Genomic DNA, 27,017 nt, shown 5'->3' with positions numbered 1-27,017 from the left:
TCCAAAGTCCACATTTAAACCCCTCAAATCATGATGTGTGTGTCTGTGTGCCATGCAAAAAATCACAATGTGGGAAAAGCCGTGAAGCCAACCAACGCCTCTCCACAGTTCCATCCTTATTTCAGACATTGTGATATATCACAATGTTGAAAACTAGGTATCGCCCAGCCCTACTATTTGCCGCTACGTACATAGTTCTTAAGAGCAACAGACATACATGTTACAAAATCTAAACTGGTTCCTGTGCTGCAGGCTGGAGTTAGAGGCAGGTCCTGGGTGCAAAAAGATTGAAGATGTGTAGTCTAAGGGATGTGGCTGAAGAGCTGCCACCCACGAAGAACAGCCCAAGTTAGACCAATACGCTGCTATTTACAAAAAGAGCAGAAATGCAAGTATCCCTGATGGAGATAAAGTTCAGGATTTTCGCTTTAAAAAGTCAAACACAATTATGTTCCCACGAGCCCTCTGGTCACTTATTTTTAGTAGTTCAACAATGGAGTGAAGCTATTTATTAGATTTTGTTTCCATGATGTTTTTTCCTTGAGCTGGTTTTTATGGATATTTATTTGGATTTTTAAATTTTTATTATAAGCAGCTGGAGGCTAAGTGCAGATGGGCATGTGGAGGTGGGGGAAAGGCCATCCTATGGGAGATGAACCACCAGACCCAAAGTCCTGCCAGACTCATAGACTTTAAGAGTTGGAAGACACCTCAAGGGTCATCTAGTCCAACCTCCTGAAATGCAGGTATCTTTTGCCCAACATGGGGCTCAAACCCACAACCCTGAATTTAAGAGTTTCATGCTTTTCCAGCTGAGCTATCCCAGCAGCCATTTTCTTCCCACTGAGAGGAAAAACAGTACATTGGTCCCAAGGTCCATGTCCATTTCTTCCCATTGCCATGGAAATAGGAGGGTTTTGGGTCCACCACCAACATGAACCCAGAATACCGTCTTTTCACCTTCTCCACCAGATCACCAACAGCAGAGGAGCAACAGCAATGGACCTGACCACAGAGACAAGCACGAGGTGTCCAAAAGGGAACTTCCCACTATCAATGGAGACAGAGCTTTGCAACAAAAATTCCGGGTCATGTGGCCAGCATGACTAAGCCGCTTCTGGCGAACCAGAGCAGTGCACGGAAATACCGTTTACCTTCCTGCCAGAGCAGTACCTATTTATCTACTTGCACTTTGAGGTGCTTTTGAACTGCTAGGTGGGCAGGAGCAGGGACCAAGCAACGGGAGCTCACCCCGTTGCGGGGATTCGAACTGCCGACCTTCTGATCAGCAAGTCCTAGGCTCTGTGGTTTAACCCACAGCGCCACCCGCGTCCCCACACAAGGCATATCCACACACACATCCATATCTCTCTCTCTCTCTCTCTCTCTCTCTCTCTCTCTCTCTCTCTCTCTCTCACACACACACACACACACACACACCCCACTTATGTAACTGCTTAATTCTTCAAAGAATCCTGGTTCTAGTTTGGCAAGGCTGCTGGGAATTTTGTTAGAGATCATCCCCAGAGACTACAGTTCCCAGGGTTCTCTGGGGCTGCAGAGGAACTTCCAAGTCAGTTTAGGCCTGTAATATAGGTGCCCTCTCTTGATGGACACCCCCCACCAACACAAACACCACCCCCACCCCACTTTTGCCTGTTGGATTTTGGATTTCAGAGCAAAGCTGACCATTTGAAAACAAAACGTTTTCCTCGGAATAAAATCCAACAGCAGCTGTTTAAGAGGTCAGCAGTTTTAGGCTGCTAAATTGAGACTCGTTAGCGCCACAAAAAACTGGAAAGCATTTCTACAGGGTGCCAGCATGTAACTCAGCTACTAAAGAGGCAAGGTTGGGTTGGGCTGGTCGCTCCAATGTGCCGTAAGAGAAGCTTTTTTTGCTTTGTTACTAAGCCTGAGAAAAATAGTGTGAGATTGACTTACTCATTGCTTGTACTGTATAGTTCAGGGGTCAGCAAACTTTTTCAGCAGGGGGCCAGTTCACTGTCCCTCAGACCTTGGGGGGGGACTATTTTTTTGGGGGGGGGGAATGAACAAATTCCTATGCCCCACAAATAACTTTAAATAAAAGCACACATTCTACTCATGTAAAAACACCAGGCAGGCCCCCAAAATAACCCAGAGATGCATTTTAAATAAAAGAACACATTCTACTCATGTAAAAACACCAGGCAGGCCCCCAAAATAACCCAGAGATGCATTTTAAATAAAAGGACACATTCTACTCATGTAAAAACATGCTGATTCCCGAACCGTCCGCTGGCCAGATTTAGAAGGTGATTGGGCCTTAGTTTGCCTACCCATGGATTGCTAGAGGTTCCCTGCACCTGGGCTATATACCTTTCAGAGGCACATGATGTCATCAACCACGTGCTGATGACTACATTTCCTCTGCGGGTGGGGGCAGAGGGGTTTAAGTGGGTGGGTCCAAAAGCCAACCCTTTTCTCTCTTGCCTTAGCCTTCCCCTGCCAGCTGGCTGCTGGGGGAAGGGACCAACTGCTCTTGCCAGAGGCCTGGCCTGAGGACTTGCAGAGGGCTTCTGAAATTATGCCAAGGACCAAATGTGGATTTGGGATTGCAGGTGGCCCACCCCAGGGACAACTGGGAGAGATTGTCTCAGGATCCAGAGTGCATTGTTATCAATATGCTGATGAGCTGCAGCTCCTTTACTTTAATACCAAGGAAGCTGTTGGCTTAATCACCACCATCATCACAATTTTATTATTTATGTGCAATTAGTTACATGGGCTGGGTAAGGGCCAATAAACTGAGACTTAACCAAAACAAGACAGGGGTGCTTTAGCTCCGGAAAGTGATGGACTCCAGAACAGGAGTCCAACCAGTTCTCAATGGGGTGGTAGTCCCCCTGACGAATCAGGTCCACAGGTGGTTGGTATTCCTGGATTCAGCCTCGCCCCTAGGTGCCCAAGAGGCAGGCTTCCTCAACCTCGGCCCTCCAGATGTTTTGAGACTACAGTTCCCATAATCCTTGACCACTGGTCCTGCTAGCTAGGGATCATGGGAGTTGTAGGCCAAAAACATCTGGAGGGCTGAGGTTGAGGAAGCCTGGTCAAGAGTGTCTCAGCACAGCTTTGACCGGTGTGCAGGCTGTTACTGTTGAGGTCATGGATCTGGTCATGGAAACAAACATATCCTAGTTGCAGCTGGACTTGGTCGCTGCCATGGACCAACTTGAAGAGGCTTCAAAACCTTCAGAATGCAGCGGCAAGGATGTTCATGGGCACTTGCCCATAGGATCACATTACATCTGACCTACAACAGCTGCATGGTTTGCCATTTGTTTCCAGGCAAAATTTGGAGTGGCGTTTCTTTACCTGTAAATTCCTAAAGGACTTGGGTCCAAGATTCCAGAGGGACCTCTTCCTCCCTATGATCTAGCAGGGAGGACCTTTTCAGACAAATCTGATGTTGTTCTTCTAGTCAAGTTCCCTCTTATTGCTGTTATATATTTAAATTGTGGCTCTTAAATTACGGTTTTAATTGCTATAATCTGCTTCGTGTAACAAAAGTGTATTAGAAAAGGTGGCTATAACTTTTTATGTAAGTAAATAAAATAGAATGGTACATTCAAGTATCCAGAAGAGATGTAACAAAGCGTGAAATGTTTAGTATTTATTCTCCTTTTGTGTGAAACTTCATGCAAACTTTTTTGTTTTGAATGAATATCTTATTACAGCAAGAGGACATTATTCTGAGAATCAAGAGTTGTCAGCTAGAGGTGAACTTTAAAGTTTAGAAGTAAATCTGTGGAACTACTGTCAATATCCTACTTCTCGGTTTGAGTATCAGTTCTGCTGAGATGTCTATTAAGCGTATTGTTTGAACTTTGAAATCTGAGTTGTGACATGGTGGGTGGGGGGCAAACAAATCATCTGGCTGAACTGCAAAGAAACCAGTGCAGCACAACTAATTGTTTAAAAGTGTTTTAAAATGGAGTATTCTGTGGGAGTATTTCTTGGGAGTAAGACTCACTGGCAGGCTGGATTTCTGAGTAAATATATGCAGGTTGTCTGTGTGTCATCTAATTGTCCAGTCACAAAGGCCATGCTGAGTCATCAATAGTTTCAGAGTGCTTTTCTACAGAATACTGTAATCCTTATTTTAATCTGAACTGAACAAGGGCTTTCCACTTAAAAAATCAAGGAAAGGAAACTACAGTACATACATTAGTGGTTTGACAAGCCGCAAGAGACTGGCCTGAGCCTTTTTGCACCTATGTCTCTTAACCAGCAGCTTATGTGAGGGGTAAAGGAGACGGGAGGTGGGGGAAAGTATGATAAATATATAATGTGGCTTTGGATATGGGAGCCATGCGGTGGAAGAAGCCGGTGGACTCTGGGCTGTATTAGCAGCTCTGGCTGGGTAGAGGGTCACCCTTGTGGTTTGCAAACCAGAAAGGTGGGGTAGCAGAGGAGGAAGAATAATAAAGAAAAGGCTGATCCGGTGTGATTAGTGAGCAAACGGCCTGCAGCAAATCCCATCTGGCACATCCATTTGATTAATAGCCCAACAGGCGCAAGCAAGAAACGCAGACAACAGGACAGCAGCCTCAGTAAAGAAAATGAGTGGGGAGTGGGGGGTGGGAAGAAATGAGGGGCAACTCTCAGAGAGGAGAGGAGAAAACCTAGAATTGTAGAGTTGGAAGGGATCCCCGGGGGTCATCTAGTCCAACCCCCGGCAAGGCTGGAATCTTTTTGCCCAGCGTGGGGCTCGAACCCACGACCCTGAGATTAACATGCAGTCAAGTTGCAAGGTAGGACAGAAGAAGGTTAGTGCAGCTAGACAGGTGACAAGGAAGGAGCTGGAGACCAGCCGGTCGCCTCTACCTGGGAGCAGCTCTGCAGATCCGCGCGGGGCTTCGCGTGGTGCCTCCTCCGGATTCCTCCAGCTGCACATTTATTAGTTGATCTCTGCCATCCCCGGTGACGCTGCCCACTCCAGAGCGGCGGCGGGAGGAGGTGGATTTCCTTAAGGTGGATCCCTTAAAGCTACAGCTGGCCACTGACTTGCATCTTTCTTTCTTTCTTTCTTTCTTTCTTTCTTTCTTTCTTTCTTTCCCTGACTTTATCCAGCTTGCTGCATTTCTCGTGCTGGAAAGGAAAACGACAACTGTAAAATTAGTTTCTGCACCCCAGGCAGCCAAAAATTCTAAGTAGCAACACTACATCGGGAAATAAACATTCGGTATTAGATGCTTTTAACTCCGCCAAAAGAACAAGGGGAGAAAAGGGGAGTTCGGCAAAACTGAAAAGTAAATAAAAACGAATCGCTCAGCTGATAATGGATGAATGGGAAGAGACGGCAGAGGGCTCTCTCCGTTGGCTAAAATGGAGCTATTTACATGAATAGAATCAGCCACTGAACACTGACACATTGTGCTGTTGTTTGCTTTCAAATGGCAAATAAGAATGCAGATGAGTCGCCCTGTGTGATTTCTGTGATTCAGCACAGAAAGGGAACCACAAGCAGAGGCTGCACATGTAAAACTGTCATGTTCAGTAGGTCTTTCAAACTCCTCCAGGAGTTTTCACCTCCAGTACCAGATTTCTGCTGTTGTCTTTTGTCATTATCTCCGTGTAAGATTTCTGCTTTCTGTTGTTGTTGTTTAAATTTGACGTCCTCACAGGTGCCAGTAAAAGCTTGGAAATATGAAGAGTGAATTGGAAGAACACCAGAAACGGAGCCCAACATCGGCAAAACAGTAAAACTCGAATGATTTTGGTAGCTGTCCCTATACAATCCAAATTTATTTATTTTTAAAAGAACCCAGAAACATTCTAGCAGTGACATCTCCTGTTAAGGCTGTGACAGCCAAGGTGTCTATGCTCATTCCATTCGCATCACAATCCATAATATTTATCACATACTTATCACATACAAAACCACAAACCAGGAGATCCAGGTTAATTTCTGGACATCTAACATACTGGATTAATGACAGAAATGACAGCTGGCTGGGCTAGGCTGGGATGAATCTCATCCATGCTTGCTAATACTTGATAAATGTGTCCTCCATTGATTTGTATAGCCCAAAGAGATGCTATTAGTACATCATATTCTGTTGGGGGCCTGGAAATTGGATGGTATAATCCAGTGTGGGTACCATTCAGCTCTATGATGCCAAAGGAATAAACAAGACCTTATGGGCCAGGCTGATTCCCTGTGTAACTCTCAGTGTCACTTCACAACCCTTACAATTTTCTCCAGGCACAACTGCACATGATGCTCAAAATACAGACAGCTTTAATACTTGGCTTAGCATTAATCTCCTTAAGAGTCTCTCCCCCCTCCTCCCCCCGCATGTGCAGTAAAAGCTAACTGGGGGCCAAACAGGAGGAAGAGCACTAACGGCTTGGCACCTTGATGTGAAGTACAAACAAGAATTAAAACAAGAATATACAAAAATTGAAAGATTACCCTGTTACACAGGGCTTCACAGTTTACTCCTTCCTTCCTTCCTTCCTTCCTTCCTTCCTTCCTTCCTTCCTTCCTTCCTGTGGAATGAAGCAGGAATAAGAATGAAAAGAACCTTTTCCTTAGTTAAAGACATTGACCACAAAACCCCTTCTATTTGTCCTCCAAAAAATATTATCAGCACTCCCATGGCCTTCTCCCCATGTCTTCGGCTGAAGAATCACCAAATGCCTCTAGGAAGCTCACAAGCTGGGCATGAAGTTGACAACCATCCCATGGCAATTGTCCCAGACACCTAGGGTCCAGGGGCAATCAGCCTCTGAACTAGGGGCGAGAACACTCATCAACCCCAAAGCAGAGGAAATGCACCTTCAAAAAAGAGGACAAGCGAGCATTTGGGTAACATTTCATAGAATCATAGAATCATAGAATCATAGAATCATAGAGTTGGAAGAGACCACAAGGGCCATCGAGTCCAACCCCCTGCCAAGCAGGAAACACCATCAGAGCACTCCTGACATATGGTTGTCAAGCCTCTGCTTAAAGACCTCCAAAGAAGGAGACTCCACCACACTCCTTGGCAGCAAATTCCACTGTCGAACAGCTCTTAATGTCAGGAAATTCTTCCTAATGTTTAGGTGGAATCTTCTCTCTTGTAGTTTGGAACCATTGCTCCGTGTCCACTTCTCTGGAGCAGCAGAAAACAACCTTTCTCCCTCCTCTATGTGACATCCTTTTATATATTTGAACATGGCTATCATATCACCCCTTAACCTCCTCTTCTCCAGGCTAAACATGCCCAGCTCCCTTAGCCGTTCCTCATAAGGCATCGTTTTCAGGCCTTTGACCATTTTGGTTGCCCTCCTCTGGACACGTTCCAGTTTGTCAGTGTCCTTCTTGAACTGTGGTGCCCAGAACTGGACACAGTACTCCAGGTGAGGTCTGACCAGAGCAGAATACAGTGGCACTATTACTTCCCTTGATCTAGATGCTATACTCCTATTGATGCAGCCCAGAATTGCATTGGCTTTTTTAGCTGCCGCGTCACACTGTTGGCTCATGTCAAGTTTGTGGTCAACCAAGACTCCTAGATCCTTTTCACATTTACTGCTCTCAAGCCAGGTGTCACCCATCTTGTATTTGTGCCTCTCATTTTTTTTGCCCAAGTGCAATACTTTACATTTCTCCCTGTTAAAATTCATCTTGTTTGTTTTGGCCCAGTTCTCTAATCTGTCAAGGTTGTTTTGAAGTGTGATCCAGTGGCGTAGCGTGGGGGGTGCAGGGGGGGCCAGCCGCACCGGGCGCAACATCTGGGGGTTAGGGTTAGGGGGCGCAAATCCACGGGTTAGGGGGCGCAAATTACTTGCCTTGCCCCGGGTGCTGACAACCCACGCTACGCCACTGGTGTGATCCTGTCCTCTGGGGTGTTAGCCACCCCTCCCAGTTTGGTGTCATCTGCAAATTTGATTAGGATGCCCTTGAGTCCATTATCCAAGTCGTTGATAAAGATGTTGAATAAGACCGGGCCCAAGACAGAACCCTGTGGCACCCCACTAGTCACTCTTCTGACTAGTGCATATGTTCGTCTTATATGCAGGTTTAGATGGAAATACAGTACGTCTCACTATAGCCTTGAAGACTGTGACCTGTGTGCTTGCTCAATCTGTTATCCAGATACTAACTGTTGAGGGGCAACTTCAGGGCTCCTGCTCTCCCTTCTTATGGTTCTTGATCATGGGTAGGCAAACTAAGGCTTGGGGACCGGATCTGGCCCAATCGCCTTCTAAATCCGGCCCGTGGATGGTCCAGGAATCAGCATGTTTTTACATGAGTAGAATGTGTCCTTTTATTTAAAATGCAACTCCGGGTTATTTGTGGGGCATAGGAATTTGTTCATCCCCCCCAAAAAAAATATAGTCCGGCCCCCCACAAGGTCTGAGGAACAGTGGGCCAGCCCCCTGCTGAAAAAGTTTGCTGACCCCTGTTCTTGATCTTTGGACTGGATAGCCCTTCAAACAGAGGACTCCTTCAAACAGAGGACTACCCTCTGTAAGGCAGGACACATGGCCAACATGCTCTAAGCATGGAGATTCCATTTAACTTCAAGAGTCCGAAATTAACCTCCTTGCACCACTGTCATTCCTTGGTTCTGCTGATACCAACGTTCCCTACTCCCTGGGGAATATGCCCTGTTGGGGTGTTGACATTGTGCAAATTTGTTTAAATTCAATCAGTCAATTGGTTCAAAGTCTTATATCAGATTTCAGCACAATCCTGTGCATGTCTGCTCAAAACACCCGGGAAAGATGTTATAGGATAACAACCTAAAATGATTTGATTGATCAACCTAAAACTATTTAACTGGTTGACACTTAAACTAATTTGTTTTGTTTCTGAAAGTGGCTTGATGCTGCATCCAAAGGAACAAGGTCCAAAACTCCAGCTCACTAGAATTCTGCATAGGCTGGTAGCATGTTGAGGCCTCTCATTTGCAATTCCACATGCTTGCTTCAGTCCTGACCTACTACAATCTCTTGCCATTCCAGGCATCAGCCCCTCTCTGGGAGCGCCTGCCAATTTGCTGAATTGTGACAGAGCGCCGAGTGATTTTTTTGTACTTGGGGAAACAAGGCTATCAAGCACATTTTCACTTGAGCAACCTGAGCTGAAATTTGAACTCAGTGTCTCTGGAGGCGAAAAGCTCGTGTGCCACCTGCAGATAATATCTCCCAAGGACAGCTGTTTTAGTGCAAAAAGCCAAAGTGAAGCACCTCAGCTCACACCCTCTTTCAGCCTGAACACACCCTTCAGTTAAATAGGGTGCCCAATTTTCACCATGCATCATGTTTTGTGAGTCATTTGGAAACGGGTTCCAAAATGTATGTTCTGTGAAGGATACATTGACAGCCGGAACAGAGACCTAAGCACAGGCCATCCTTATGAACGATATCCTAGTGGAACCATTGACTTTTTTAGGTCAAAGTTGCTTACATTTCCAGGCTTTAGAATGATGCATCTCAGGATGTTTTAAGTCACCTGTGATGGATATCGAGTGAAACCAAGTCAGTCTGCAGCCTGATGGGATATGTCTCTATTGCTTTTACGGAAAAAGCAACCTCATTCTGTACTCATCAGCAGCAAACAAGGTGCAAACTTTTGTGAAGATGAATGGATTAATGAAGTTGAATCAAATTTGGTTGGGCCAAATCCCCCATCAGATAACCAGTGACCATGCCTCTATTATTATTATTTTCTACACGGGTAAATTCACCTCTGTTACTACATGTCAGTGTGAACAGTACTGAACTAGTTTTATGGCACATCTTCCTGTACATTTCTCCCATCCCTTTCCTTATTCCGAAAAATCCAGACTTTGGGGGAAGTTGGTTTGGTGTGCATGACCGCTGTAGCATCACGACATGAATTTGCCGGTCAGTATTTGTAGTTTGCTAAGGGTTGCTGGGAATTATAGCTCTGTGTGGGGTAAAACTACAGAGCTCAGGATTCACTAAGGGAAAGAATGTGTTCTGAATGCTTTGCTGGCATCGCAGGTACACAGCCCAGGTCTTCAAAAAGATGGGAGGACAAAAATAATCATAATGCGACAGTCTGGCAGTGATGTTAGTTTAGCAGGCCTGAGTGAGCAAATTATAGGAATTCCAGAGAAAAGGACAAATGTGGAAGCAACTCCTTTGACCCCTGGTGGAACTTCCCTCCTGATATAATTAGCAGCGTGGGGGGTGGGGAGAGTCAGATTTTAAGCAGGACCACACCAGGGAGGAAAGAGATAAACTTTCTCTTTCCCCGCCCACTGCAGTTCTAAAACCTCCCCTTCAATAAGACCCCTGGTATGGATTTACCCTGAGTGCTTTATGTCATGGGTAGGCAAACTAAGGCTTGGGGGCCGGATCCGGCCAAATCGCCTTCTAAATCCTGCCTGCGGCCGGTCCAGGAATCAGCGTGTTTTTACATGAGTAGAATGTACCCTTTTATTTAAAATGCATCTCTGGGTTATCTCTGGGACCCGCCTGGTGTTTTAACATTAGAATGTGTGCTTTTATTTAAAATGCATCTCTGGGCTATTTGTGGGGCATAGGAATTCGTTCATGCCCCCCCCCAAATATATAGTCCGCCCCCCCCACGGTCTGAGGGACAGTGGACCAGGCCCCTGCTGAAAATGTTTGCTGACCTCTGCTTTGTGTGATTCCCATCGTATCTGATGAAGCCCCAAACCTTTCTGTAAGCTATGTCGAATTGTAGCCTGGATTGGTTTATCTCATGTTGAAGTGTGGAGATTTGTTTGTTTGTTTGTTTAAAAAGAGGAGAGTAGGGAGGAGGGGACAAGTTTTCACACACATACAGGAGACTTCAAATGCTGCGGGAGCAAGTTATTTGCTAATTAACAGTTGCATTTCAATCCTCTTGTAAGCAGACACGTTCTAACAGCTGAAGTTCTTTTTATAGCAGCAGAATCTTCTTTGGTACACGCTGAACATTACACTCTAGATTCAGAAGGCATTACTAGCCGGCAAAGGATTTCCTCACTACTCACTGTAAGCAAAGTTGTACCAGGGGGATAAAGAATATTATATATGCCACAGCATATTAAATAGTAATAAAAGCCAAGAGGCGAAGGAAGCAGTTAATGGGCACTTGGCCGCACTGCAACATACAAGGTGCAGAATAGATTAACCTGCTACTTTTGTTGTGCACCAAAGTCCTGCAAGCTTTCAAAGTTCCACAGGGGCTTCAGTCACTGGGACTCACATTGTGTTTATTTATAAGACTTATTAGATGCCTTTCAAGGGCAAGTAAGGCAATATACCACACATATTTATCAATTGGAGATGGAGACCCTAGACTCACTTAGGCTCATTCACACTTCCCTTTGTCTCATGATATCTTCCGTTTGTCGCATGATTTCTAGGCAAGGGTCTGAGAGGTTTTTCTTTGGTCTCCCCACTCTACTTGGGAAAACACACCATTTACTGCTAAATCAGAGCAAATGCAGACCTTCCAAGTGTCCCTGTTTTCCAGGGACAGTCCCGGATTTACAGAAGCCGTCCCGGTTTCTGATTTGATCCCAGAATGTCCTCCTTCTCCTTAGGACGTTCCTATTTTCATCTGAGAAATGTTTGAGGGTATGGAGTTATGCGACCCCCCAAGCCAAGGAGATAAGTAACTATACAGCCTTTAGAAGTCATCTGAAGACAGCCCTGTATAGGGAAGGTTTTTTTTAATGTTTAATGTTTTATTATGTTTTTATATATGTTTGAAGTCACCCAGAGTGGCTGGGGCAACCCCGTCAGATGGGCAGGCTATAAATAGTTTAGTAGTAGTAGTAGTAGTAGTAGTAGTAATAATAATAATAATAATAATATGTCCCTATTTTCACTGGAGAAATATTGGAGGGTATGCAACTGCCCAGCTGCAGAAAACCCAATTGGCGTTTGCTCCAGTTCAGAAGCAAATGGCAGGTTTTCCTGGGGAAAGCGGTAGGATGACAAGAAAAGCCTTGGATCCATGTTTAGAAATCAGGGGACAAACAGAAGCATGGATGAGCCCTTAAATAGGAGAAAAATCGCACTGGACTCAAAGAGACTTACTTTTGAGTAGGCGTGCGTATGACTGGGCTGGGGGGGGGGACTTTAAACTGCCCTTTGGTCAAACTTTAATCTGCCCTTTGGTAACTACAATACATAGATATAATTGCAGTGATGACGTGGTTGTTGCTGTCTCGCCAGAGTGAGAATACTAATGGTCGGTCAGTGCTCAGTTTCCCCAAATTAGGAAAGAATCAAAGCTGATATATTTCTGTCTGGGTGCACCCAATTGTTGCTGGTGAAGATCCCAAGAGCAGCAAAGGCTGGTTTCCCCAAATTAGCATTTCAGCAGGTACACATGCAAAAAACAAGTTCATGAGAATGTGCGCACTGGCTCATTAGCAGAGCAAGAGTGCACATTTTGGGACTTTCAGAGATTTATAAGATTCCTGTTTATTTGGTTTTGCAGAGAGTGCATATTTCATATATTTCATATTGTTCAATGTTCCGTATAGATTATAGAAAGAGTTTACATTGATATTGCATTGTTGCGCTTGGTCATCGTGTTGCCTTGGATATTACTGATACTGTTTGCAACACAGGGGTTTAATTGTTTGGTTACTCATTAGCAGATCTGGCAACAAGCCCTTGACTGTGGTGTGAACCCCGTACATGTTATTGGTGCTGCAACAAACAAGCCAGCCTAGATTATACTCAAGACGGCCTTCCTAATCTCCCTTATCAGCCCTGGGAAAGAGAAGAACCCATGGTATGTGTCTAATAGAGGCCCTAATGGGGTATATTAGGAGGTCTGGGAGCATATGGTGGCGAAGATCCAATTCTCTGGATCGGCATTGTGAATCGGTGGAATTAAACTGGAAGCCTGGTTTGGCAGAATGACATCTAATATTTTGTTATTAGACTGTCTGTTCAATCAGTTTAGTATCTATCAGACCCTCTGCCTTAAGTCAATATCCTGCCCAGACAGATGAAGGGAGGAATTATAATCAATCTCTTTCATCTTTTTATTTGGCTTCCAAGAAGCCATCCTGGTTTCTGAACTGCGTATTCCCTTCTTTTCCTCATTGACCTCATAATCTTGTTTTCTACCTCAAAGCAATAATGGGGAGTAATAACATCAGAAAACAAGCAGCCTAGATATCTGGCAACAGCTTGTGGATATTTATATATACAATTTTTTATTGTTTAAAAAGAAAAAGTACATCGAGATACTGAAAATCATAAAATATAGCAAAGTACATCGCCGTTACATTATTTGCTCCCAAAGACAATGAATTCGTTCCAATTGCCAATAAAACCTACACTGTGTTTTCTGTTATTATACTATTTTGCATCGGATATAGGTTGCGTAAAGTTCAGGTTGGGGGCTGTGGGTGGAGAGAACGAGGGAAGGAAGGAAGGAGAGAGAGAGAGAGAGAGAGAGAGAGAGAGAGAGAGAGAGAGAGAAGCAAAATCCTCTGGAGGGCAAGCTTGCCTATTAATGTGAAGGTACGGTATTTCCTTGTTCTGGGTGCTGGTTACACAGGTTGAATGTCCTCCTGCCATTGTCAGGAGAGGGCAGGTTGTCATTCTCAACCCTATTTTTGTGACAACTGTTTTTGATGAATTTTAAATTGTAACCTGCTCTGGCACTTGCTCGTCATGGGCTGGCAATAAATTTATTTGCTTATTAATCTGAAAAGGTGCCAAGTTCAGGGCCCAGTGCAGGTGCAAGTCCTGACATCTTGTTGATAGAAGCCTAGAATACACATTACAGTTATTGCACAGAGAGACCTTCTCTGTTCCCATGTTTGCAATATATGGACATTAAGTATGTTTACAGATTTGCCTGAAGAGACAAACTTTGTGTCTGGAGCAGGCGGCAATAATAGAAGCAGCCTTGTGAGTGTTGCACCCTGCATGTTCAGTCCTAGGCATCACCCCTGTGCTGAGTGGGAAAGTTCTGTGGAGGGCTCCTACTTGTGAGTTGACCCCCTTGGTGCCACTGGGGACCCTGAAATAGCAGGATCCTGATCAATTATGTGAGCCCCCTGCTTGATGTGGAGACATTCAGGAATGTGGAGGAGCAGGGGGTGGGGAGCAACTTGCATGAGGACATTGGAGGCATGGCTTTCATGCACACCCCATCCCTCCATCCACACTTTGGAGCATTTGCATGTTCAGCTGAATGCCTGGGCATGCATCCCATGTTGGCACTGGTACCTCCACACCATCCATTAAGTGCAACTTGGTGATGGGTGTAGATAGGTGTCCCACGGTCTTCCTGTGACACTTGTCCCATGTGGATTAAGCACTGTGCAGATGTTACGTTTTCCATGAGACATGTGCATAATCCCCATGCCTTGATCTTGACAGAAACATCTTATTTATACATTTATAAATCACCATACAGTAAAATGGCAGGCACCACTTTTTCCCTCTCCAAAGGGCTCTAGAGCCCATTTACACACGATCTACAAGAGCTGAGGTACAGGAATATGCTATCCTTGTGTCCTTCAGCAGAACCTGTGACAAAAAGACCACTTAGCTATGCCTGAAAGCCCTATGGATGAGATATCATTTACCAAAAATGGGATGGACTGGTTGCACAATGGGAATGATATGCGCATGGGCCTTGTCATGGAAGGCTGAGTGGACAGACTAGACAAGGAGCTAAACGATAACTTTATTGTTTCTCTAAACAAGAACAGAACAGCAGCAGGAACCTCCTGATGCCACTTAGCTACACACACAAGCCCAGCGCCACCTAGTGACTAAGCTATGCCATGACACTATCCACACAGGCCTTGAGTCACACACCTTGGTACCAGGTAGCTGTACAGCTCAAACCAGGAACTTTGCAAGACCAGGTGCCAGTCCTCTTCTCTTGGCACCAGCAGGGCTGCTGCGTGAAGAAGGAAACTGGAGGTAGTTCAAGGCAGGAGGAGACTAACACCACAGATGAGAATCCTCCTGGTCCCAGGAATCAGGCAATTGAGGACATGGGAAGCTGTCTTAGACCAAGTCAGATGGTTCGGTCAATCTGGCTCAGTGTTGGGACCTTCTGCAACAAACCATGTGCTCACCCACCATGGAGCTACAGCTGTTCCCTGTTCTGGAGAGCCTATCACAAACCACTGCTGGCTGTAAGGCTTCAAAATCCCTCTCTTAATCTGGGCACCTGTTTGTTGCAAGAAGAAGCCACTAAGCTATATAGCCCTTTGAGCTACCAGGCTAGGGGGCCACCAATGCATGTGCCCACCAGGATCTTCTACAATACTTGTGAAAGGTCTCACTAAATATCCCCTCAAAAAATCAACAATGCATGAGGGACAGTTTGCTGTTTCTGTTCAGTTTATATTGGCACTGTTTTGGCTTCTGCGTTGCACACATGCTCACATTTCATTGGATGTCAGGACTGGACAACCAAACCTCCCTTCCATTCAAACCAAGAGTGAGCAAGTGCAGTTGTGGCTGATATAGGTGCTCCCTGCTCCCCATTGATAGGGGAGCTGATGCAGGGAGGGTGCCCAAGCCATCTTTGGTCCTGCCTCTTTCAGATATGGTGGCCATTTCGTGTTACGCCACACCATGGCAGCCATTTTGCGACTGGCACATGCAACACTTTCTCAACATTCCCCCCACTGGTCAAAAAAGGTTGGGCATGTCAGCCGACTCCCTGCCTGCTGCCTCTCCAATCTGGACATTATCAGGGATTGCCTGCCTGACAGTTGCGATCTGTGGATGGCTGGGTGTAGATTGTTCCATACAAGATTCATGTGTGAGCCTGTTCTCAGAATAAAACGGGCTACTACCTCTGTTTGTTTTAAATGCTCAACTTATTAGCACAAACATTGTGGAGAATGCAATCAATATGTAAAGCAAATTAACTATCGTGGAGCTGTTTCTGAATCTTTACAGGAAAGCCGGCAATTTTCATTCTTCTGCCCTCTCTTCCTGCTTCAGTGATGTTTTGGGAGGTTTTCTACACTAAGCTGACACATGTGTGTCTCTGGTGTAGGACCTAAGGCACTATCCTGGCACAGCCACTCTAGCCGGCTGCTGGAGTTCCTCTCCCAGCTATAGCCACAGTTCCTGGAGCACGAAGGGTCAGAGTTGGATTGAAAAGGCAGCTCCATTCGCTGGACGTTGCTGTAGGTTACCACAATGCTGGGTATCTGGGCTGTAGATGAGAGGTAGCAAGAATCTTCTGCCCTCACGCCAAAAGTGTACTGATCGTCACCTGTCTTAAGAAAGTACGAAAAAGAAGAGGTTAATACACAATGTGCCTGAGTTGACAACAACCTATGGGGTGGGTGGGAAGCGATGTATATTTGCCACATGCATTGGGAGAATCCACCCTTGCCAAGTCAAAACAGGCCTCAGAACAACGTGCATGTCAAGAGAGGAGTTCAGTGTTTGTCCATCCCCAAAATCAAAGAAGCAAGGTAGAGGCCGCAAGAATACTCCTGACCCAGAAATGGAAGCAATAAGAACTCCCCACATTGGAAGATTGGCAAGTAAAGATGGTCGAATACGTGGAGCTGGCAAAGCTGATGGGGAAGATTCGGAATCACTGTGATGATTTGTTCCAAAAGGACTGGGGCAAATTTATACTCTATATGAAAGAAAATTGCAAACAGTTGAATACGTTTGTAGGTTTAAGTTGAAATGTTTGGTAATGGGAAATTAAGGAGCTGATTTACTTATAAGTAGGTGATTGTTAAAAGATTGATTTAAGGCAAAAAAGTGAATTTAGGAATGTGGAGAAATTGGTAATGAGATATGGAAGTCTGTTAGAGGGAAGGAAGGAGGTTGATGCTTTATTTAAGCAATGTCTTAAGTTATTTTTTGATACTGAAATGTAATAAAATATGGAAAACTTAATAAAAATTATATTAAAAAAGAGAGAGACAAATAAGCAAGGTAGATACAATGCATGCAACACCTGCTGAAAAACCCTTTTTTTGCAACTGTTAAAGGCACAGCAGCCCTGTTGCACCTCTATTTGGCCACATTCCACAACTTCGGACTGCAAGTAGGAGCTACAATTTTCCGGATTCTCCTGCCTGCTGGAAGAAAATGAGCTCACCAGGGAGAATGGCTCTAGAATCTAGAATGGTTCTAGTAACTATGCTACTTTCCTACTTGCAAGAAAGGTTTTCTTTTTCATAGTCAAGCATTAAAAAGTGACACGCACACCTTGCAGTCTGAAGTGGCACAGTCTATTCTAACACCTGAGGACTCTTGACACCTCATTCTGCTGCATGCAGAGACCTGTTCTCAGATTCATGCTACAGATTTACAACAGGGGTTAGCAACCTCCAGACCACATGCCTAATTAGACCTGGCCGGCTCCCCATTGGCACCGCAAGCCCATTTCAGCCAAGCCAAGCCAAGCCCCTTGCCCCATGTATGACATCATATATGATGTGTGGGCAATCTTGCCACTATGGAACGAGCATTAGGTAGCACCTGTAATGGTGCCAGTCACGCTGATTGAAGCACAGAGTGGGCATACATGGGTGTAAGGCGAGCCTGCAAGCAATCTGGGCTCAAGCTGTTAAGGGTTTTATATACGAATGGTAACATCGTGAACTTGGCCCGGGAGCAAATTGGCAACGGGTGCAGATCTCTGAGCAGAGATGTAATCTGTAGTAGGGTTTCACTCCCATCAGCAGTTGTGCTGCAGCATTCTGCCCTAAGTGCAGCTTCTAGATCAAGCACAAAGAGAAGCTGTGCAAAGAGGCATTGCAGAAATTCAGCCTTGAAGTCACCAGTGTGCTACTTGAACTACTTGTCAGTTTTCATTTCTTAGTACAGAAAATATTGATCCGATGTGCTAGAGATCTTTCCTATTCTACTTAATTCAAGAGGGTTCTGGAAGCTTCTCTGTGTGAAAGAAACAAGCAGAAGGTTCATGATGCTTGGGTTATTCCTTCAGAGAAGCCGAGTACAGCTGGCTTAAACTAGTTCTGTTATCTCTTCTGTCAAGGTCATGCTGACTATAAAAGTAGGGCCAGAAGGAGCCTAGGTTTCACTTTTCTATTTCTATCTCTTTTCCTTCTGGTGTGGTGTTCTGTACGGTGGTTCCTCGGGTTAAGTACTTAATTTGTTCCAGAGGTTCGTTCTTAACCTGAAACTGTTCTTAACCTGAAGCACCACTTTAGCTAATGGGGCCTCCCGCTGCCGCCGTGCCGCCGGAGCACGATTTCTGTTCTCATCCTGAAGCAAAGTTCTTAACCTGAAGCACTGTTTCTGGGTTAGCGGAGTCTGTAACCTGAAGCGTATGTAACCTGAAGCGTATGTAACCCGAGGTACCACTGTATATTGTATGCTTAGTGTTAAGGTTTAGACTTATTATAAATTATTGTAAGTTTAAGTTAAGTCTGCTGCAACTGGATTTCTTATGGACAGTGCCAGTCCTGAATGTATTGGATTTGTGACCATAATGCTTATTAGCCTTCAGTGGCAGTTAAAGCTCTGCTGGATAAAATATTCATTGCCTCTGGTCTATTCTGGGGGGATCCTGCAATGTGTTTTAAGTTTTTACTCTGCTAACTATACACTGGAATCTACTCTGGATAATACTGAGTAGAATTTCAGTGACACTACTGTGGTCAAGCTCTTCTGGTCCAGAAACATCTGTAGCTGTCGCACCACTTACAGCTGGCGAAAAGTGCTTCTAGCCAGAGGCTACCTGGGTCTCCAGCAACAAAGCTGGATTCAGAATCACGCCAAGACTACGTACCTGTAAGTCTGGCTTCATCATCAGCCCAACACTATGGGGAGGCCACACTGTCCACATTTCCCATAGGTTATTGAAAGCTGGATGGCAACTTACCAGGCTGTCTCCAAAGATGTAGTTTCCAAAGGCTAAGTCCTAAAGAAACAATATAGAGAATTGTGCAAAACGTCCCCAATCATATTTTCCACATAGGTCTTGAACTGGTTAACCTGAAGAGTCATTTTTAAATCAGGGGCATGGATAGAGTGGCCTGTTGCAAAAGAAAACAGGGTCACTGCCCGACAAAGAATTGTGTAGAAGAGGGCATTTCAGCAAGTGCCACTTGTTGTGTAAGCTGCACCTGTTGAATTTCCCTCTTCTACACAACTCTCAAAAGTGCAGGAGCCTTTACCACCTGTTCACTTTACATGTGCATCAATTCACTGGCTTGTCCCCAATGCATGTTTACTCAAAAGTAAGCCCCATGTCAGTGCATAGTAAAGTGTATTCTTCCACCTCTGTCTTATGCATGTTTGCTCAGTAGCGCAACTTAAAATTTAAGGGTGCATTAAGGTTGCAACTTTCATTGCATGTACATGTATTAAGGACTGCAGGTTGATTTCAGCAACAAGACTCTGAGCTTGGCAAATTCTTTTTTTTTTTACAGGGCGAGAATGGAGGCTGTGAAATAGTGGATTGGCCCAGGCTTGCACCCTTCCAACTAGCAACTCACCCATCCCAGCTATGCAGAGTGAAAACTGATCACCTGCTAAGTAGCAGTAGATGAATGCAGGAAGAGGTTTGAGCTAATGAAGGGAGGAAGTGACTGCTAAAGATGCAGGAGAATTTTGCGCTTCCTGAACCAACATGTGAATTAAAATGCATTGAAATCCATATTTTTCTCCATTTTGTGATGCAGCACTCTAACCAATAATTCTGTCCGAGACAAAACATATATTATGGGGAAGCGGACACAGAAACGTGTATATTGGTGAAAGTACTGTTCAAAACCGCATTATATTAGGGGAAATGGCTTGCAAAAATGTGTCTATTAGAGGAAATGGCATATAAAAGATGTACATTGGGAGAGAGGGGCAGACTTTTAAAATAATAATAATCACAGACTGATGCAGAAACCAGGCAAATTGAATTTAAGATTGGAGAAACAAGAAACTGGCATGAACAGATTTACCCAGACCTAGATACTGTCCTAGAGAAAGGAGGGCAGACTTTTGGATTTTTTAAAAGAAACTAAGCACTTTTGATTCTCTTTGCCTTATGGAATATGCAGTGGTGACTGGACTATGCTCCCTATGCAGCATACAGAAGATTTACAAAGAGTGGCAAATACTGAGCAGTGAAATATAACAATATGCACCCCTACCACTACCATATTACAGGCCAGAAAATAAACAGTGAGATATTTGAGCTATAGCCAGGGAGCAAACTATTAGCAGTATCAGGAACTGTTGGCAGGGAAAGGCGCTGCTATGCACTGGCCTTCTGGCAGTGTGGTCATAGAATTGTAGAGTGGGAAGGGACCTTAAGGGTCATCTAGTCTAACCGCCTGCAATGCAGGAATCTCAACTAAAGCATCCAGGACATATGGCCATCCAACCTCTGCTTGAAAACCTCCAAGGAAGGAGAGTCCACCTTGAGCTCCTTGGAGGAAAAGCGAGATAGAAATGTGATGGATTAGACCAGGGGTTCCCAACCTTTTTTGGGTCATGCCCCACCTAAGCATATCTAAAATCCTGACCCTCCCCCATGACATATAATTCTTATTTTTCAAAAAGTGAAATCCTATTCATGTGGAGGAAGCCTAAAAGGCCATTAACTTGGTTTAAACAAGCTTCCAAATTGCCCCCCTTAAAAATCAAATTGCACCCCCTGCGGGGCATTGGTAACCACGGGATTAGACGGACAGACAGAGATATAAATAAATCTGAGCATGTCAAGTGGGAGGTGTTTAATATATGGCATGGCTGCATTGCTTTCCCTGAACATCCCCATCCCTGAAAGAATCACATGAAATGTTCACACTATGAAAAGAAAGCAGCAATCTGGGATATTCACCTCTGCCATAGAAATGTCATCTGCATCCACTGAAGTCTACAAAAGAAGGGAAAGAAAGAGTGTGTAGCAGTGCAGACAGTTCTTACCCCTGGATATGGAGTTGTCACAGCATGATCCTATCCTTCTCTAAGTGCTGTGTGAGAAGGATAATTCCATATGTAAGTTATCATTGCACTCTCTCTTAATAACCATGCAATGTATTGTGCCCAGTGCCCAGTGCAACTATGACCTGGCCAAATGAGGAACGAGGGGCGACCAATTATTAGGTATTCTTTTCTGCTATCCCAGGACTGGGGCCACCCGTTGCACCAGTGCTGTGCTGCACACGATAATATATGCCCAAATATACCGTTAAAAAGGTAAAGGGACCACTGACCATTAGGTCCAGTCGTGGCCGACTCTGGGGTTGCAGCGCTCATCTCGCTTTATTGGCCAAGGGAGCCAGCGTACAGCTTCCAGGTCATGTGGCCAACATGACTAAGCTGCTTCTGGCAAACCAGAGCAGCTCACGGAAACACCGTTTACCTTCCCGCCAGAGCGGTACCTATTTATCTACTCGCACTTTGATGTGCTTTCAAACTGCTAGGTTAGCAGGAGCAGGGACCGAACAACAGAATCCCCCCCCCGCCGTCGTGGGAATTCGAACCACCGACCTTTTGATCGGCAAGTCCTAGGCTCTGTGGTTTAACCCACAGCGCCACCTGCGTCCCAAATAAATATACTGTTATGCCCAGTTTAAACAACCATCCCATCCCGTTCCCATCTTACAGGACCAAGAGCAAATGAGATCAGAGGATAGGACTGAGATTATTCCAGCAGCCAATCACAAAACAGCAGCAGGCCCATAGAAGCTGCAGCAGGTGAGAACAGCTCCCTGATCCAGAAGGGCACAGCCTGGGGCCACAGGGCTGAGCTCAAATGCCTCTGGGGGTGTGAATGCAGGAGAGGAAAAGCAGGGAAGTTTGCGATGGGGTGAAGGGGTGACAAGCGCGGAAAGGAATCACTTGCACACACAAAGGCACCCAAGGAAAGAAAGGTTGCAAGCTGAATAAAGTGTGTGTTTTATGCATGGGGGTGAGGCTGACTGGGGGGGGGGGAGACGGGGGAGGGAAGAAGCAACATTGGTTGGACACAATGTTGCTTTGTTCCCTCCTAGCCACTATTTATAGAAACGCATTATTTATGGGATACGACTGTGGTCACAGGGAAGCGAAACAGTATTTTGGATTTTCCATAACAAAAGGCACCATATAAAAACAAGCCAAGAGAGAGAGAGAGAGAAGAGAGAGAGAGAGAGAGAGAGAGAGAGAGAGAGAGAGAGAGAGAGAGAGAGAGAGAAAGGTACAAATATTCTGCCAAAGATGCCCTTCTGAGGGCAATAGTGACAGAAAGTGGTGGAGAGCTGGAAACAGAATGCCGGATGTTTATTTTTAGGAGAAGAGGGGCATCAAACTAAGTTTGCCAATTCCCCTGTGACTTTGGCAGCAATCTGATGTGCAGAATGGAAAGGACCAACAGCAATGTAATGTGATAAGGAAACGTCCCCGTTAGAAAATGTGAATGCCAGGCTGCTGTCAAAGACACAGAGGGAGGGCTGGTGCAAAGACAGAAACGGTAAGGTAAAGGTAAAAGGACCCCTGACCATTAGGTCCAGTCGTGACCGACTCAAGGGTTGCTGCGCTCATCTCGCTTTATTGGCTGAGGGAGCCAGCATACAGCTTCTGGGTCATGTGGCCAGCATGACTAAGCCGCTTCTGGAGAAACCAGAGCAGCGCATGGAAACTCCGTTTACCTTCCCGCCAGAGTGGTACCTATTTATCTACTTGCGCTTTGACGTGCTTTCGAACTGCTAGGTAGGCAGGAGCAGGGACCGAGCAATGGGAGCTCACCCCATCGTGGGGATTCGAACCGCCGACCTTCTGATCGGCAAGTCCTCGGCTCTGTGGTTTAACCCACAGCGCCACGTGCCCTGGTTAAAAAACAGCTTCAGGCAGATCTACATTAAAGGGTATGTGTTTATGCCTGGCTATGACAGATCAGTAAACCAAAATGTCTTCACCTATCATCGTCAGCATTCACACATACAGTGCACACCATTTCCCTTATCTTGGGTCCATCCCACCAGTTTCCACCCTTAGAAGGAGCACTCAGTGGTACATGCTGGGCAGAAGAACAATACTATGGGGAATGTTCTTCAAGGTGGGATCTGCTCCTCTTGTGACAAATCTTTGTGTTCTCGGATGTGGGGAAGTGTCAAGACTTCCACTAAGTGTTCAGAGACTCAGAGAATCGTAGAGTAAGAGTTGGAAGGGACCCTGAGGATCATCTAGACCAACCCCCTGCAATGCAGGAAAATGCAGCTGTCCCATATGGGGATCGAACCCGCGACCACCCTCTAACCAACTGAGCTATCCAGTGTTCATCAAATGACAGGACTGGGCATGAAAATGCTGCATTAGGAGGGGTAAGTTACGATACAGGCAGCAGAGTTTTTCTTTTTAAAAAATGCTCTGCCCAATCTTATCTGCCACGAGCCTCATAAGTTCCTTTTCAGTGGCTTTTGAAAGATTCCTTGCTCCCCACAGCACATTCTCATCAGCACTGCTCTCCCCTGCTTATGTTTGGCCTGTGCTTTGCATAATGATTTCCGTACAGTTGCCGGGCACACGGCATTTGCTGTTTTGTGCTGCGGCCAGCCCTCCCCTTCAAATGTTAGCGACACAGGATCTCCCATGCTGCAGAACTGGCAAAAGGAATAGCACACGTGAAAATCGTAATTAGTGAAGTGGGAGTCGCTTGACTGCCAGGCATCTTTTCAAATTAACAAGATGAAATAGGTGACAGCTGCTTGTGGGCTGGTGTTGGAGATTGCGATCGTGCCAATAGGTGTGAGAAGAGGAAGGAGATTAGAGTGGTGTCACAACCAGCCAGAATATGTGCATGGACTTGTTGTGGTTTCTATAGGGAAACACTCTTGTTTTTAAAAGGGAAAGCGTATCTCACAAATGAAACGGACAAACTATTCAGTTCTCCTCTATTTGAGTCTCCTAATGGCAGCTTTCTTATCCAGGTTACTGAAGGCATTTGGGAGGAGGGGATGGAGAGAGAAAGAGAAAAATTTACTGACATGGAATAATACAAGCTGAGGCAGAGATCTGCAGACCTGTCTGCTCTGAGAATAGGATGTTTCGTTACCTTTTCGAAAATCCCTGAATCGTGGCTTTTCAGTTTAGATTTGACTTTGACATCGTTCATTTCTGCCGTGGTATCTTCACCCATCTCGTACGAAACTTGCCCGCTAGCACCTCTGGAGTTCAGACTAGAGATATCCGCCTCTGTGTCAGTCCATTCCTGCAGCAACAGGCCAGCATGAAATTTTTTCAGAGAGTCTCTTTGGGTTTAATGACTTTCCCTCAATCAGTTCAGTTATGTGCCAAATGGCTCTCATTAGAGAAAAGAGCCAGAAATGTGAAAGGGACTCCACAAATTCTGTCTTGGGGCCAGTTTAGACAATCAGCAAAATCAGGAGGTGGGGCTGTTTCTAGACTGCACCTGTTCAGGCTCTCTCTCTCCCCATCCACCCCTCTTTTTAAAAAGCAGATTTTCCTACTGCACAAATGCCCTGTCAGACACCCTGCACAGAATAAAAAGGCCCAATGAACACATAGCGTTCTTTGCTCCTTGCCTACACCCTATATCAGTGATGTTATCTCCAAAGGAGTCAGTAGTTCTTATCTACTTTACAGTGATAATTCATTTATGGCTCTGCCTTGTGCAGTAATGTTGCCCGCCTAGAGAAGAGGAGGGTACAGTCCAAACGAAGGTGCTTTAATATAGTTTGGGTAGCTTCAAGTATGGCAACAAAGTGCATTCTACCCTTGTAGCCCTGTCTGTCATATAAGTGCTTAATAAACACATAAGGACAACAAAAGAGGATTTTGCAAGCCCTTACGGTTGCTAAGAGTCTTATACTTTTCTGCCTGGAAGGATAAAATACCCACCAAGTATTATGCAATGGTTTGAGGACCTCACAGAGCTACTTACATTTGAACATATGTCATATAAACATCATTTTTGTGTGGATACATGTTTGGGCACCTGGAGGGCTTGTATCAATTTATATATTCTACATTAGATGTATATACTGATGCTTACAGCATCCATAATGTGAACTGATGGTGGGTTGTTGTTACTATTAGTATTGCTCATATATTATTTTTCTTTTTAATCAAATTTACCGGTAACTATTTTTTCATTAGCAATTTCATTTAATTTCTGTAATAATGTCCCCTCTTCCTTTTCTTTGTTAAGTTTACAAATAATTTTTTTAAAAAAAAACCCAGAATAAACCTGTGTCTCCCGCATGCTCTCATTTCCCTAAGTGCACATTCTGTGTCCCACCACATACCAACCCCACCCTGCTTTCATAGTACAGTGGTACCTCGGCTTAAGTACTTAATTCGTTCCGGAGGTCCGTACTTAACCTGAAAATGTTCTTAACCTGAAGCACCACTTTAGCTAATGGGGCCTCCTGCTGCCACCATGCCGCAGGAGCACAATTTCTGTTCTCATCCTGAGGCAAAGTTCTTAACCCGAGGTACTATTTCTGGGTTAGCGGAGTCTGTAATCTGAAGCGTATGTAACCTGAAGCATATGTAACCTGAGGTACCACTGTATATGCTGCAGATTTAAGTGCTCCTTGACTGAAAATAATAAACATTCTGTACAACATTGAGCATATCAGGGACATGGTTTGACCAGTGTTACCCAGACTTGGGTTGTTGGGCTACAACTTCCATCGTCCTTGACCACTGGTCCTGCTAGCTACAGATGATGGGAGTTGTAGTCCCAAAACAGCTTGAGACCCAAGTTTGGGAAACTCTGGGTTGGACCAAACCTTTCCCCCCAATATGCTTGATTTGATATCTATTACCCTCAGTCCTTGGCATTGGTCACTAGCCCCCATTATAGTCTTGTTGTGACAGTGAACAGCTCCAAGCAAGGCCAGGGCCTGACTTCAGGGGACACTATGCATGATTTAGCTGATGGGACCCACCCCACAGTCACCAGTGCCCTGCCAGAGCAGCCTCCTCCCCAGATTTTGTTAAAGGCCTAAAACAAATTGTGAGTTTTAAAAGCCTTTGTAGCTGCAAACCAGAGCAGCAGCACAGTAATAATAATATAATAATAATTTATTATTTATACCCCACCCATCTGGCTGGGTTTCCCCAGCCATTCTGGGCGGCTTCCAACAAAATATTAAAATACAGTAATGCATCAAACATTAAAAGCTTCCCTAAACAGGGCTGCCTTCAGATGTCTTCTAAAAGTCTGATAGTTGTTCTTCTCTTTGACATCTGCTGGGAGGGTGTTCCACAGGGCGGGTGCCACTACTGAGAAGGCCCTCTCCCTGGTTCCCTGTAACTTGGCTTCTTGCAGTGAGGGAACCGCCAGAAGACCCTTGGCGCTGGACATCAGTGTCCGGGCTGAACGATGGGGGTGGAGATGCTCCTTCAGGTATACTGGACCGAGGCCGTTTAGGGCTTTAAAGGTCAGCACCAACACTTCGAATTGTGCTCGGAAACGTACTGGGAGCCAATGTAAATCTTTCAAAACCAGTGTTATGTCGTCTCGGTGGCCGCTCCCAGTCACCAGTCTAGCTGGTGTGTTCTTGGCCAGCTCATTTGGAAGTGGAGCCAAACAGGTGGCCGCTATGAACGGAAGCTGAGTTTGGCTCCTAAGCTGTATCCACACACCTCCGCTTGGGCCTGGCAATAAGTGGTGGTCTGAGCTGATGAAGGGCCCTTCTATGCCATGGGCCCCTAGTAGTGTGGTAGGAGAGCTGGGGGGGGTGGTGGAATTCACATCTGGCACCAATGTACCCCTTTGGTTTCAGACAGTATATGGGTAGACGAGTCTAAAAAGCCCGGGCACAAATTTTTAGGGCCCTCCTATGGCTATGGTGGCTCATTTTCCAGAAGTAATGTATTAATCATTAACTCTGGAAGTGTATACTCAATTCTGACCCCACTAAGCCTCCTGGTGTATGTTTTGCTCTAGGGAGCTTAGTTTGGTCAGAATCAAGTATACACTTTCAGAGTTAAAGCTAAATACAATACTTCTGGTAAATGAGCCACCATAGCTGTGGAAATTTGTGTCCCGGGCTTTTAAAGACCCGTCTACCCATGTCATATCTGAAACCAAAGGGGCGCATTGG

General features: G+C 45.2%; 2 protein-coding genes across 21 annotated transcripts in view; both read right to left on the bottom strand.

Moving 5' to 3' along the window:
- LDB3 (LIM domain binding 3) overlaps window positions 1–5,017 on the bottom strand; it is a 144,834-nt gene extending 139,817 nt beyond the window's left edge. For 10 of the 18 annotated variants that reach the window (XM_083614675.1, XM_083614677.1, XM_083614679.1 and 7 more), the window contains exon 1: window positions 4,867–4,918. The gene's annotated coding sequence lies outside the window, so the exon portion shown is untranslated. Of the gene's footprint in view, window positions 1–4,866 lie in introns of all 18 variants that reach the window. The other 8 variants (XM_083614672.1, XM_083614665.1, XM_083614668.1 and 5 more) reach the window with 5 other exon arrangements.
- An 8,153-nt stretch (window positions 5,018–13,170) lies between these two features.
- Window positions 13,171–27,017, bottom strand: part of OPN4 (opsin 4) — a 42,955-nt gene continuing 29,108 nt past the window's right edge. For 2 of the 3 annotated variants that reach the window (XM_083614763.1, XM_083614764.1), the window contains 4 exons: window positions 23,996–24,151; window positions 20,801–20,836; window positions 18,842–18,880; window positions 13,171–16,244 (listed from right to left, as the gene is read on the bottom strand). In XM_083614763.1, coding sequence (XP_083470889.1) covers window positions 15,960–16,244; window positions 18,842–18,880; window positions 20,801–20,836; window positions 23,996–24,151 — 516 coding nt within the window. In that variant the 3' untranslated portion in view covers window positions 13,171–15,959. Of the gene's footprint in view, window positions 16,245–18,841; window positions 18,881–20,800; window positions 20,837–20,881; window positions 20,934–23,995; window positions 24,152–27,017 lie in introns of those variants that run through there. The other variant, XM_083614765.1, reaches the window with a different exon arrangement.

Source organism: Podarcis filfolensis (assembly GCF_964270895.1).
Source record: "Podarcis filfolensis genome assembly, chromosome: 5".
NCBI classification, from domain to species: Eukaryota; Metazoa; Chordata; class Lepidosauria; order Squamata; family Lacertidae; genus Podarcis; species Podarcis filfolensis.
Note: the sequence above shows the minus strand (reverse complement) of the source record. Positions and strands in the feature narration are given on the sequence as shown.